The 12,031-nt window shown below is 48.5% G+C and overlaps 2 protein-coding genes across 4 annotated transcripts in view; both read right to left on the reverse strand.

The window, feature by feature from the left end:
* LOC126060934 (olfactory receptor 150-like) overlaps nt 1–11,946 on the reverse strand; it is an 87,691-nt gene extending 75,745 nt beyond the window's left edge. The window contains exon 1 of the mRNA XM_049857331.1: nt 11,863–11,946. The gene's annotated coding sequence lies outside the window, so the exon portion shown is untranslated. The remainder of the gene's footprint in view (nt 1–11,862) is intronic.
* The window catches only part of LOC126060636 (olfactory receptor 150-like), an 881,095-nt gene that overhangs the window by 664,259 nt on the left and 204,805 nt on the right, over nt 1–12,031 (reverse strand). Inside the window, exon 1 of one of the 3 annotated variants that reach the window (XR_007513632.1) lies at nt 11,863–11,940. The exons of 1 other annotated variant lie outside the window; for it this stretch is intronic. Coding sequence is in view for 1 of the 2 variants with exons in the window: in XM_049856873.1 (XP_049712830.1) it covers nt 11,863–11,931 (69 nt within the window). In the remaining variant the exon portion in view is untranslated. Of the gene's footprint in view, nt 1–11,862; nt 11,985–12,031 lie in introns of those variants that run through there. One more of the 3 variants, XM_049856873.1, reaches the window with a different exon arrangement.

Here is a 12,031-nt window from a genome sequence, read left to right on the forward strand (position 1 = left end):
ATCTCTGGAGTGTCTAAGCAGAGTCTGCAACTGCGTTCCAAGAACTCCAGAGAACTTTTACCGGCATCCGTAACCTCCACACTGTTACAATTAACGGATCAGAAATCCTTAACCCAGACGGCTGCCCCATCAACCAGTGTGGTCATCATCCAAGATCACTGGGATGAACACCTGCAGCTAGGGAAGGGATTTCAACTGCCAGATGTGCCCAGGAACCCAGGAACTATACCTTCTTCAAGCCTTGGGGAGACCAGAGTTCCTGTGAGCCAGCAAGAGATGCTGTATAGCAAGCACAGATTTTTCCATGGGAACCAAGGCCAGCAGCCCTTGAGATCCCATGTCTCTCTGCTGTTCCTGACCACAGATCTCACGAATCTGACACATGCTATAGCCATGCATACGGTCACTATCTTTCCCGCCCACCTCCCATTACTCAGTCCTGAACTTCTCAGGTTTCTTGAGGTCCATGTAAAAACATGGATGCATTTCCAGAGGTGGGGATGCCCCAGGCATGTGGAAGAGTCCCTGAGGCAGCTTATGAATGATAATTTGAATGCTTGTGTTGAAACAACTGGGACCATTTCCCACAAGACTTGGGGTTCCTGTATGCTCAGCCAGCCTACTCAGGCCTTCTGGCTTTTTAAATGCTCCATCAGGGACCAAGACCAAAGCTGCCACTGCCAGAAAACCCCAAGCTCTCTGGCTCTGGCATTGCACTCTCCAGCCCTTAAAGTTCTAAATAGCCTCTATCCACAGCCTGAGAGACAGGCTGAAGACTCAGGTGATCGTCTGAAGCAGAAGCATAGCCAGCAATTCTGCAGCTTCTCTTGTCTAACCAGTGAGTCCCTGCTTGTCACTGACACTGATCGTCTGAAGCAGAAGCACAGCCGGCAATTCTGTAGCTTCTCTTGTCTAACCAGTGAGTCCCTGCTTGACACTGACACTGAGTTTCAAGGGATTTCCACAAACAGGTACATACCCCAATTTCCCTTGAATGTTCTTTTTTTCTTCAATGAGCACTCCTTCCTCCTGCTCTTGCCTAATAATCCACCCCAGTCAACTTCACCTTCTTCCACATCTGTCCCAAATTTGGTGTCTCCAACTGACCATCAACAAAACCAGATCAATATCCCATTTCGGGCTCTGGCCAAGTTCAAAGTGTTGGAGTGGAACCTCCTGCAGAGGCAGCTCCAGGTTAGGTGGGAATTGCCAGCTGCTTTCGAGAGATCTCAGGATGCCCAGAGTCTCATGCAATATAATACCGGTGACACAACCCAGTCTCCAGAGACCCTGAGATCTTCCTGGTCCAGGAAGCCCATCTCACTCCTCAAGGGGGAACTACCCTTCGTCCCGGACCATGCCCAGAGGCTGCTGGAGTTCCACCTCCAAAAGCAGTTAATTCCCCAGCACAGTGGCATGTCTCAGAGGATCAAGCTGTCCACTGCATTGCTCCTGTCCCGTGCTGACCAACAGCCTCTGCTCTTGAGCAGTAAAGCCTTGGACAATGTGAATGCCTCCTGGTCTGCAGCCCCAGAGGTCAGTGGGATTAGTGACATGACCTCACTCACATTGGCCCCAGTGTTAGACTCCATGCCACGCTTGCTCACCCAGACCAAAGCAATACTGCAGAACCACATCGATTACAAATCTTGGCAGACCCTCCAGGGCACTGTCCTTGCCCATATATTTATCTGCCAGGACTGTGGAATTCCCGGGAGTATGGAGGTAGCTCAGTACCCCTGCATTCCAGGAAACAAGCTCTCAGAGATGAAGGCAGCAACTGATCCTGAGATATATCAGAAAGTTATGCCCTCACAGACCTCACCAGGTGCTGTCATTGACCACACTAAGCTGTCCAGATCCCTGCCCAAGGGACCCATGGAGAAGCTGGGAACTAATTTACAGGACAAACATCTAACCTTCCTGTCAGGGCTGCCTGATCTCTATTATTTGGCTCCCTCCAAGGCCACAGGCCTGCCAATCACTAGCCAATCTGAAATTGCAGAGATAATGCCTGAGCCTGTTGAAATCACACCAGAGCCTCTGACTGAGATGATCTCCTACGAAGAACAGTGCATAAGTCCTGGGCCAGGTCTTCAAGACGACGAGACTGGTGCCGATGGTGCACAGGAGTTCCTTGCTGAAGTGCAGGAGGAACAAACAAAGGAGATGGTGCATCTAGAAAGTCAAATAGATGCTGCTATTCTAAAGGCACTCAAAACATCCATCTTGACCAAACTAAATTTCCATCTGAGAAAAAAGGTCCTAGAAATACAGATGGGAATTCCCATAAAAGCAAGGGAGTCTCGGAACCAAACTGTAGTTGTCTCAGAGAAATTACCCACACAGGAGGCATCTGGGAGTCTAAACAGTGAAGGGAAAACATGGCTCCAGAAACTCCACATCCCACCTAACAGTCCATATGCCCCAGATGCAGAATTGATCTGCCTCAGAAAACAGCCGATTTTTGAGCTAAAGACAGTACACGAGAGAAAGAAACAAGGCAGTTCCAGAGCAGGGCCCCATGGTTCTACCCACTGGGTCTCCAAGATCTCACATCTCAGCAGGGACATGGCAGATGTCCAGGAGCTTTGTGCTCAGCTAGAAACCAGAGTGAACAGCTCCAGCCTGGAAGAGGCCTGCTGCCCTGAGTCCCCAGAACCTGGCCCAACCAAGGACTCAGCCCAAGTACCCACACTGGCAGAGACAGATTCTTATATTCCAAAGGCACTCAAAACATCCATCTTGACCAAACTAAACTTCCATCTGAGAAAAAAGATCCTAGAAATTCAGTTGGGAATTCCCATAAAAGTAAGGGCATCCCAGAACCAATTTGTAGCAGTCTTAGAGAACTTACCCACACAGGAGGTGCTTGGGAGTCTAAAGAACCAAGAGAAAACATCCCTCCAGGAATTCCTCATCCCAATAGACAGTCCACATGCCCCAGAACACGAATTAATCTGCCTTAGAAAACAGCTCATTGTTGAGCTAAAGGCAGTACAGCAGAGGAAGAAACAAGCTAGTTCCAGAGCAGGGCCCCATGGTTCTGCCCACTGGGTCTCCAATATCTCACAACTCAGGGAGGATACCGCAGATGCCCAGGAGCTTTGTGCTCAGCTAGAAGCTAGAGTGAACAGCCCCAGCCTGGAAGAGGCCTGGTGCCCGGAGTCTCAAGGCCCCAGCAAGAGCAATGACTTAGCCCAAGTACCCACACTGGCAGTGAAGAAAGAATACCCACGGAAACTGAAACCACAAGAGGACACTACGGAATGGAATCCAGGGTTTGGGCTGCCCTCAACCACAGAAAACAGACACCCTGCTGAAGACCAGAAGCCAGCAGGGTTATCTGTGAACAGGACACCCCGAGGTCCCTGGCAAAGGAGTGTGAGCTTTGATATTACAGCCCCCTCTCAGCAGAGTCCTCAGTACTGTCCTCAGTTTAAGCTCCCAAAACTACCTCCAGGGGCTCTTGGGGGGAAAGATTCTGAGAAGAATGATGTGGAGGACAGTGAAAGCAACCTGAATGTCATTACAGAACCAGGCAGGATTCCTGGGACTGCCCAGCCTATGGTGCCCCAGGCTTCACAGGGCCGGTCTTCGCTGGACCCACTAATTCAGTATAAGCCTTTGCAGGACAAACCTTTGTGGAATGAGATCCCAGAGGAGGGAATGAGACTAGCCCATACTCAGAAGAGCCCTGGCCTTCCAGAACCTGACTTAAGAAATAAGGTGAAGTGCATTTTTAGCTGTATTCATTCCAAGACAGTAGATGAGAAATCCATGTTTTCCTCAGAGGAGAAAGTGACCAAAACGCGAAAAAATCGTCTTAAGAAGAGCCTAGCCCCAGCCAAAGGCCTGTGGGACAAGCTAAGGCGGAGAAGAAAACAAAGGATCCAAAGCCCAATTTCTCCCCACTGAGAAACAGGTGAGCCTGGCCTTCTCGGATGGCCTGGAGGTCCCAGACAATCACCTCTGGCACTACTCTCATCATCTTTGCTCGGGCCCTATGCTGGGCCACCTCCACAGCTGTTTGGCACCATCCTCGAGAGGCTTGTGCCACCCAACCTGAGAATCCACCATACGTCCCAACCCTTCAGAGAAAAACACTGCTTTCTTCAAGAAGATCCAGTTCATTAAAATAGCCTGTAGGGTATCAAATCCCTATATTGTCATTTTCTTTAATGTACAGGTTGTGCAAAGCATAGCCCAAATATATCCCTAGGCAAAGATACATGCCTGCTTTTTCCTTCTGGTCTCCTTGTGATATTTTAAAGGTTGAGCGGGAGGTATACAGTCTTTTCTATTAGAGAATAACCTTCAACCCACAGTTCAGATGTGTTAGCATTCCACGTAACTCCTCCCAGCCCTATCCTGGACTGTGGATAAAGGGACTTGAGTAGAGAAGGCAAGGCCCTTGTCTAAGGTACACTGAGGGTAAAGGTCAGGGTGGAGTTCAGTCAAAGCTTCCCATGATAATCTTGAACCCCATGACAACAGTACTGACAAGAAGGAGTGGTCTGGAAATCAATGCATTGTTTGCCCACCCATAGGCAAAAATCATTAATTGATGGCTGATACATATATACGCCTGCAATCTGGAAGGTTTTTAGGGGAGTGCCACAGTGCTTCATCCTTGAAGATGTGCTTTTGTGATCCAAAAAAGCAGTTTCTATGACAGAGCTCAAAACCAAAATACAGAATCTCCCCTCTCTGCTCCCTGGTTGGTACTAACAAGATCTTTCAAACAATCTGGGAGCCTGCTGTGGCCCTGTTGCCTGTTTCCCATCTCCAGTGCCTCTCAGCTACATGGAAGGAATGCCTACTAGAATGAAGATCAGAGTAGAAGGTAGAGAGGTTTGTTCCCCAGCCCTAAGGCTGCCAGGGAAGGAAGCCAGTAGGGAAAGAATGTAAATGGTAGTATGAATACCTGGGACAGCACACCATGCTCCTGACCAGGGCATGATAATGGAGAAAAGCTGGGTTTTTCGGAATGAAAAAAAGTCCAGAGCCAGAAAGTCAACCCACAGCCTAAGTGCTCTTGGTGGAGGGAGGTAAGCAAACTCTGAGATTTATGAGCCTGACAAAGAACATGGGCCTAGCGATGCAGAAAGAGGGCAGATGTGGCATCCTAGCCTTCAGTGACCACTGAGGTTTGGGGCCAGGAAGAAAGAACTGGGAAACAAAAAGACAGAGGTTGCCCTAAGCATGTGGGATAGACTACTATTTTGGCCACCACCTAGTAGCCTTCAAAAGGTACCATCCCTGTGTCCTCCTCTGACCTACCACAGAGAAGCCAAGAGCTGGAGAAAGAGCAGGAAATGTGGCTTCTTGATGATGTGGTACAGGGGACTGTGGGATACCCCTGCCTCACTGATTCCTAAGGACAGCCAGGATCACTCACCATCCCATCAAACCAGGAGGAGGTGGTGGCTGCACTCACTTCCTCTATAGGATTCCACTGCTTAGCACAAAGTGTCCACTGAGAGGATGCAGAAAAACCAGGATGGGAAGAAGCATGGATGTATCCCTGTTGAGAAGGGTGATTCTGTGCCTAAAGCATGGGGACCCAGCTCCTATTGTGGCCACCAGAGGAGGCAGGCACAAGCCCTAGGCCTGCCATGCCAACATTTTCTACGTGTTTTACTAATGCATCCCCGAAGGAGATCAAAGGAGGTCTTGTGGCAGGCACATCCTCCCTGCCTGGTGGGAGTTGGATAGAGAGCCACGGAACAGAGAGAGAAACAGAGGAAGGCAAGAGTGAAGGGAAGTGACTCAAAAGGGTCAAAACAGCATCAGGTGGGAAGCAAGGGTTAGTGTGCACACATCCTGACATACGGTGGAGCAGGGCCTTCCCATGGTCCCCGCAGGCTCCTACCTGCCCCACCCCAGCATGGGCTCATGATGCTGACCAAAGTCCTGTGCCAAAGGGCTGGGCCAGTGAGATGAGCTGGAACCAATACCTTCAGGATTATGAGTTCTCAGCAAAATCAAGAGCTGAGAAGAGACAGGGTGAGAGCCTATGAACTCATGCAGGATGTTGTTGAGTGGATGTAGCTTTGTTCATCCTATCCCACAACCCTTGCACAGCCCCTACCTTCCTCCTCCCCCCAGAGCTCGGGAGAGTTAAAATAAGAGCAAAATAAATGCTTTAGGGCAGGGCACAAACTCCAAAAATGTAATATACCCCAGAAGTGGTGGTAGATGGCTTGGAATACATCACTGCTTGCTTGGGATCTTTGGAGTTCATCGCTGGGCCTTTGACGTACCATGTCATGGTGAATAGCCCTGACCTTCTACAGCCCTTCCTTTGGGCTTTCTGGGTGTCTGGGTGAGTACTTGAGAATTCTATAAACGTAACTTAGGGTACTGAGTAACAGCAGTAAGAGAAGTATGTCTTCTCCAAACATCATTCTGCCTGTGAATCGCTGAGTCCTTGAGGACAGGGACCATGCCTGGCTCATTTTGTACATGCTCACCCCGTCCCATCCAGGGAAGGACAAAAACACACTGAGCACAGGAGTGAGAGGGTAAGACCCCACTGAGATGCTATTTTCTGCACCACGAGAGAGGTCACTGGGCCTCTGCTCTTCTACTGGCCATCAAGCCCTAATGCTCTACCTGTGCTCAGGGGCCTATGGCATTAGCCAGGGCTATCATGAAAGAAAGGCCAAGAAGGTTCCTGTGTCCACCGTAGGGATAGGAAAGGAGGAAGGACAATCTTGAGCTAGAGTAGACAGATGGAGAAAGGGCACCATGCAGACAGGTAAGGTGCTGGGAGATAGTACCGAATCCCTGACACACCTGGCTGGGCTTGCAAAGAGATGTCCATTCCCATCCCCACAGATACTGAGGTCAGGCCCCTGAATACTTGGTCTGTATGAGAGTACAGGGGAAGAAGGGGCCCTGAGAAGGAGACAGAGAAAGATATCCATTCGAAGAAGGAGGGATGGGTTCTGCCAACAGCCTCCCTTCCCTGATTTGTATCTCTTCTCCACAGTAACTTCTCTGGGTCCATGGCCACGCAAGGGGCATGCTGGGGGCTTTCCAGAATGTTTTACTTCCAAGGTCAAGCCTGTACAGAGGCCACAGGGTCAGGACCCTGGGCAGATAGTCTTACCCGTGGGAATCCAGACCACGGGAAGGGAAACCTATCGTTGAGGTAAATATTACTGGCAGCTGCGGTACACTGTGGGGTGGGAAGGATGATTAAAGACAGACGTCAGACTAGGATCTCACTACACACAGTGAATAACACGTGGACACGCAGACATCCAGTCACACATGTACATAAAGAGAAAGACACAGATTCAAAGATGCCACACAGAAATACTACAGAGTACGAAGAAACTTTGACCAGAAATACACATCTACATAGACCAGGGAACCCCCTGGGTGGGAAATACTCAAGTAGACACAGGCAGAAATACACAAGCACATACAAAGCTGACTTGCACACATAACAAAAAGATACAGCCCATCTTGTGGGCAGACTCACAAACACATATGCAATCCAAATTCATCCTTCAAAGCCCTTTTCCTCTATAAAGCCTCCTAGGCCACCTCAGAACCACGCCTGCCTATCCCTCCTCTAAACTCTCCTTTGTAATTTCTGTTTCACTGCTTGTTCTTTAATAGAGACAGCAGTGGATTCACGTGCATACCCCTGGTCTCACCAACTTCTCTGCATGCTCTTAAAAAAATGTCAAGGGCTTGCAGTAGATCTACTGCCCTCATCCTTCACCTATGCACCCATCTCCACAAGGGCCACCAATTTACTACTGCCTCCATCCCTGCAGGGCCCTGCCCCCCAGCCCCTTCAACACAGCAGATAGACACACCCACCAAGGGCACTCTCAAGGCACCATGAAGATGCAGGCCTTGGTTCCCCAGGAGGGAGGCCATGATGCATGGCATGACTACATGTGTAGTTCTAACCCAAATTTTAATGTTAACCAGGATTCCACACCTGTCAACCCTACCTCCTACTCCAAACCTATTTCCAGGGACAACTCTAAACCCGCAGTGCTTTTAAGTGCAAACTTTGGAACAACTGTACCTCAGGAAGGTAAGAAATGAATTCTTCCAAAAGCCTGAGTGAGCTTGGAAGTGGATTCTTCCACCTTCAAGCCTCCAGATGAGAACACATCCTAGTGAACACCTTGATTGCAGTCTTGTGAGACCATAAGCAAAGGACTAAGCTAAGTCCTGCCTATACTCCGGATTGCAGAAAATATGGCATAATAAATGGTGTGGTTTTAAGCCACCAAGTTTGTGGTACGTTCTTATGCAGCAGGAGATAGGGAAAAAATAGGGAAAGAGAAGGCATCTAGGGAACCCTTCTCCTTCAGCTCTCTATAAAAATAAGTAGCTCTGGAGGGTCCACAGTCTTCCTAATAAGCCATGGCTCCCTTGTCCTGCATGTTAAATGCAAAGTAACCTTGAGTGCCTTCACCTGATAATTGATATGAGAGTGGCATATGTTGGAAAAAGCTAAAAACAACAGCAACAACAAAACTGACAGCGATCTTGCAGACGAAGGTGGGAAGGTTTTCCCCAGCAGCAATAAAGTAACGAAAACTTGAAAAAAAACCGTAGGTTTAACAGGTAGCTCCAGATTTTCTTTGAGCTCGGAAGGGAGGAACAATCTAAATAGGATCACAAGGAGAAAATGTTCAATAAATATTTGTTGAATAAATTTTGCAAAGATGATTGGAGAAAACAAAGGGTTTACTTGAGATCATAGTGCCAGTATCCCCAAAGGGGCTCATCAGACCAAATCTTCAGAACTTGTTTCTAGAAACTACACAGTCACCAGCTCATCATATGCACTCTGTTTCCTCAGAGGTGGAACCTAAGTTGTGAATCAAGGCTAGGAGGGATGAGAACAGGTAACCCATACAGTCGCTATGGGTGATTTCTCTGAGCATAGGAAGAGCTGCTAAGTTTTGGGATTTAGCCAGTTTCCACAACCACAACGATAAGAGGTCAACATCACCTGCATTTATGCGATATCCTGTAGCACTCTGTCCTGGCCCACAGGAAAGCAGCTGACCTAAAGGCACTGTTAGGGATTGAATTGTGTCCCCCAAAAATGTGCATCAACTTGGCTAGGCCATGATTCCCAGTATTGTGTGGTTGTCCTCCATTGCGTGATCTGATGTAATTACCTGTGTATGTGTTATAAATCCTAACCTCCATGATGTTAATGAGGTAGGACACAATCTATAGGACTTGGTCGTATCTTGAGTCAATCTCTTTTGAGATATAAAAGAGAGAAGCAAGCCGAGAGGAGGGGGACCTCATCACCATCAAGCAAGAAGAGCAGGAGGGAAGCACGTTCTTTGCATCTTAGATCCCTGCACTGAGAAGCTCCTAGGCCAGGGGAAGATTTATGACAAGGACCTTCCCCGAAGCCGACAGAGAGAGAAAGGCTTCCCCTGGAGCTGGCACCCTGAATTTGGACTTCTAGCCTCCTAAACGGTGAGAGAATAAATTTCGCTTTGTTAAAGCCATCCGCTTGTGATATTTCTCTTATAGCACCACGAGGTAACTAAGACAGGCAGTAACCAAAAACTTGAAAATGCATCTCTTCTGTCCTGGATTTGATCTGGAAGAATGGAGCACAAGCAGCACTTGTATATAAGGGTAAAAGTTTGCAAGGTAGCAGACAACTGGCTTCTAGAAGCACAGGAATAGCAACTTCATCTAACACAGAAGACCAAGGGACTTTGGGAAATGAGCATAACTGGAACCTCTAAAAAAGTTAGTATACACACACAGACATTCTGAGTGCACAGTGCACATCTGGGTGATTCAGATCAAATGAAGCTACAAGTGTGGCCAGTTTACCCAAAGGTTATAGACAAACTAATTTGATAGAGTAATGGCCGGGGGACTAAGAATGTGACTGCCAGAAGAGGGAAATACAGTAACTAAGTGTCAGTGTCACCTTTGAAAAGGCATAAAACCAAAAAACCAAAACAGTGGCCATCAAGTGGATTCCCACTTACGGTGACCCTATGTGTTTCAGGGTAGAACTGTACTCCGTAGTGTTTTCAAAGGCTGTGACCTTGCAGGAGGACATTGCCAGATCTCTCTTTCGAGGTGCCCCTAGGTGGATTTGAACCACCAACCCTTCAGTTAGTACCTGAGTGTTTAACCATTTGAGCCACCTAACCCGTTGCCATTGATTCCAACTCATAGTGACCCTATGGAACACAGCAGAACCGCCCCACAGGACTTCCAAGAAGCAGCTGGTGGATTTGAACTGCTCACCTTTTGGTTAGCAGTTGAGCCCTTACCCGCTGCGCAACCAGGGTCCTTGAACCACCCAGGGACTCCATAATATACGTTAACTCCTATAAGTGCACTGCAAAGCTATAATTTGCCCCTTATGGCTCAAAAACTGGCAGTATATGAACTCAAGAGCATAAAACATTTACTTCTTTAGCATAGTGCCTGGCAAGTTGGTAGCACTTAGTAAATACATCTGGGTCTCTGAGGTGATTACTGGGAAAGGGGGAAGGGGATGAAGGAGGAAGTTGTAATGGGAAAGATGATCATGTCTCCAGCTGGACACTGATGGTCTTGGTTCCTTGGTCCAAAGCTTGTGAGCAATTTCTGACAGAACTTGGCCATTGAGATCGAAGCGTGGAGTTGCTGATGATATTCCTATTAGAAATCAGAGTAAACCAATCTGGGAAATGGGGATACCAGAAAGAAAGCAGCTCTGCTTGAAGACAGACATGTGAGATTGGGAGATAAAAGATTTTGAAACTAAAGAGATAGGAAACTTTTTGCATAAATAAGATCCATTTAGGGGCAGATAAGGAAAAAATAAATGTGAAGAGTGCAAGAAATGGGCCTAGGGAGGTCCTCTCGTTTATGTTTGCACAGGGAGAGTGTCACATGTGACAAAGCAGAAGAATAAGAATGTGATCAGAGAATATGTGGAAGATCAGAAGTTGAAAAATCCAGGCAGTAAGGATATCAGTCAGCTTTGAAACGAATATATTCAAATGGAACTGCGGTGAGCTATTCTCTCCACATTTATTTCCTTTTCAGATAGTGTTTTTGAGAAGATTTACAGCAACCTGCTGACATCCTTCACTTCCATGCTGGAACTATTTGCAGAATATTTGTGATTGGTCTAAAATTAAACCATATTCTTAGGATCTGTATCATCTTAATATTCACCTAACAGACAGGGCTTGGTTTTTCCTCTCACTGCTTAATCCCCAGGAAGGCCACTGCTACTGAGGAGGGTGTATTAGTTACCTAATGCTGCTTAAGAAATTGCCCCAAAACTTAGTAGTCTAAAACAAAAAATACTATGCGGGTCAGGAATTTGGGAGTGGCTTAGAAGGGGGCTTCTGACTTCCATGAGGCTGCAGTCCAGACATCCGCCAGGGCAGCAGTCATCTGAAAGCTTGACTGGAGCTACAGGGTCTGCTTCCAAGTTCACTCACACGGCTGAGGGTCAAAGGTTTTAGGACCCCAACACATGAGCCTATCCATTGAGCAGATTGAATATCCTCACAACAGGGCACTCTCCTCCACAGAGGCAAGTCCAGAGGCCGCCCTTGGGGGTCCGTAGTTACACTGAGGAGCCCAGGGGGACAAATACAGAGAGACTCCTGGGGAGGCTCCGTGCACACAGGGGTGCTCCATGGGGGCGGCTCTCCAACCCTCCTCAGGAACTCTCTCGAGGGGCCAGAGGCAGCAGACACATAGGATCATTCTCCTACACAGGGGCACCTTGGGGGCGGCCCCCATACAAACACCTCAGAGTCCCCGGAGGGCCGCCCGCAGCCCTACCCCTTGGGGTGCCCGCCAGGTCCCGCTGTCTTCGCTCCCCCTTACCGGGATGTCCGGGTGCGGGACGCGGCTCCAGGGGTGACGGGCTCTACACCGCCGGCCTCCCGCCTTCATTGGCCGCTCAGCGGGCCTGCGTACTGGGTCCCAACGCCGGGAGCAGAGGGCGCAGGCGGAGCTGCAGACTGAGGAGAGGGCGGTGTCAGGGCGCGCGCGC

This window comes from Elephas maximus, chromosome 17 (assembly GCF_024166365.1).
Source record: "Elephas maximus indicus isolate mEleMax1 chromosome 17, mEleMax1 primary haplotype, whole genome shotgun sequence".
Classification (NCBI taxonomy): Eukaryota; Metazoa; Chordata; class Mammalia; order Proboscidea; family Elephantidae; genus Elephas; species Elephas maximus.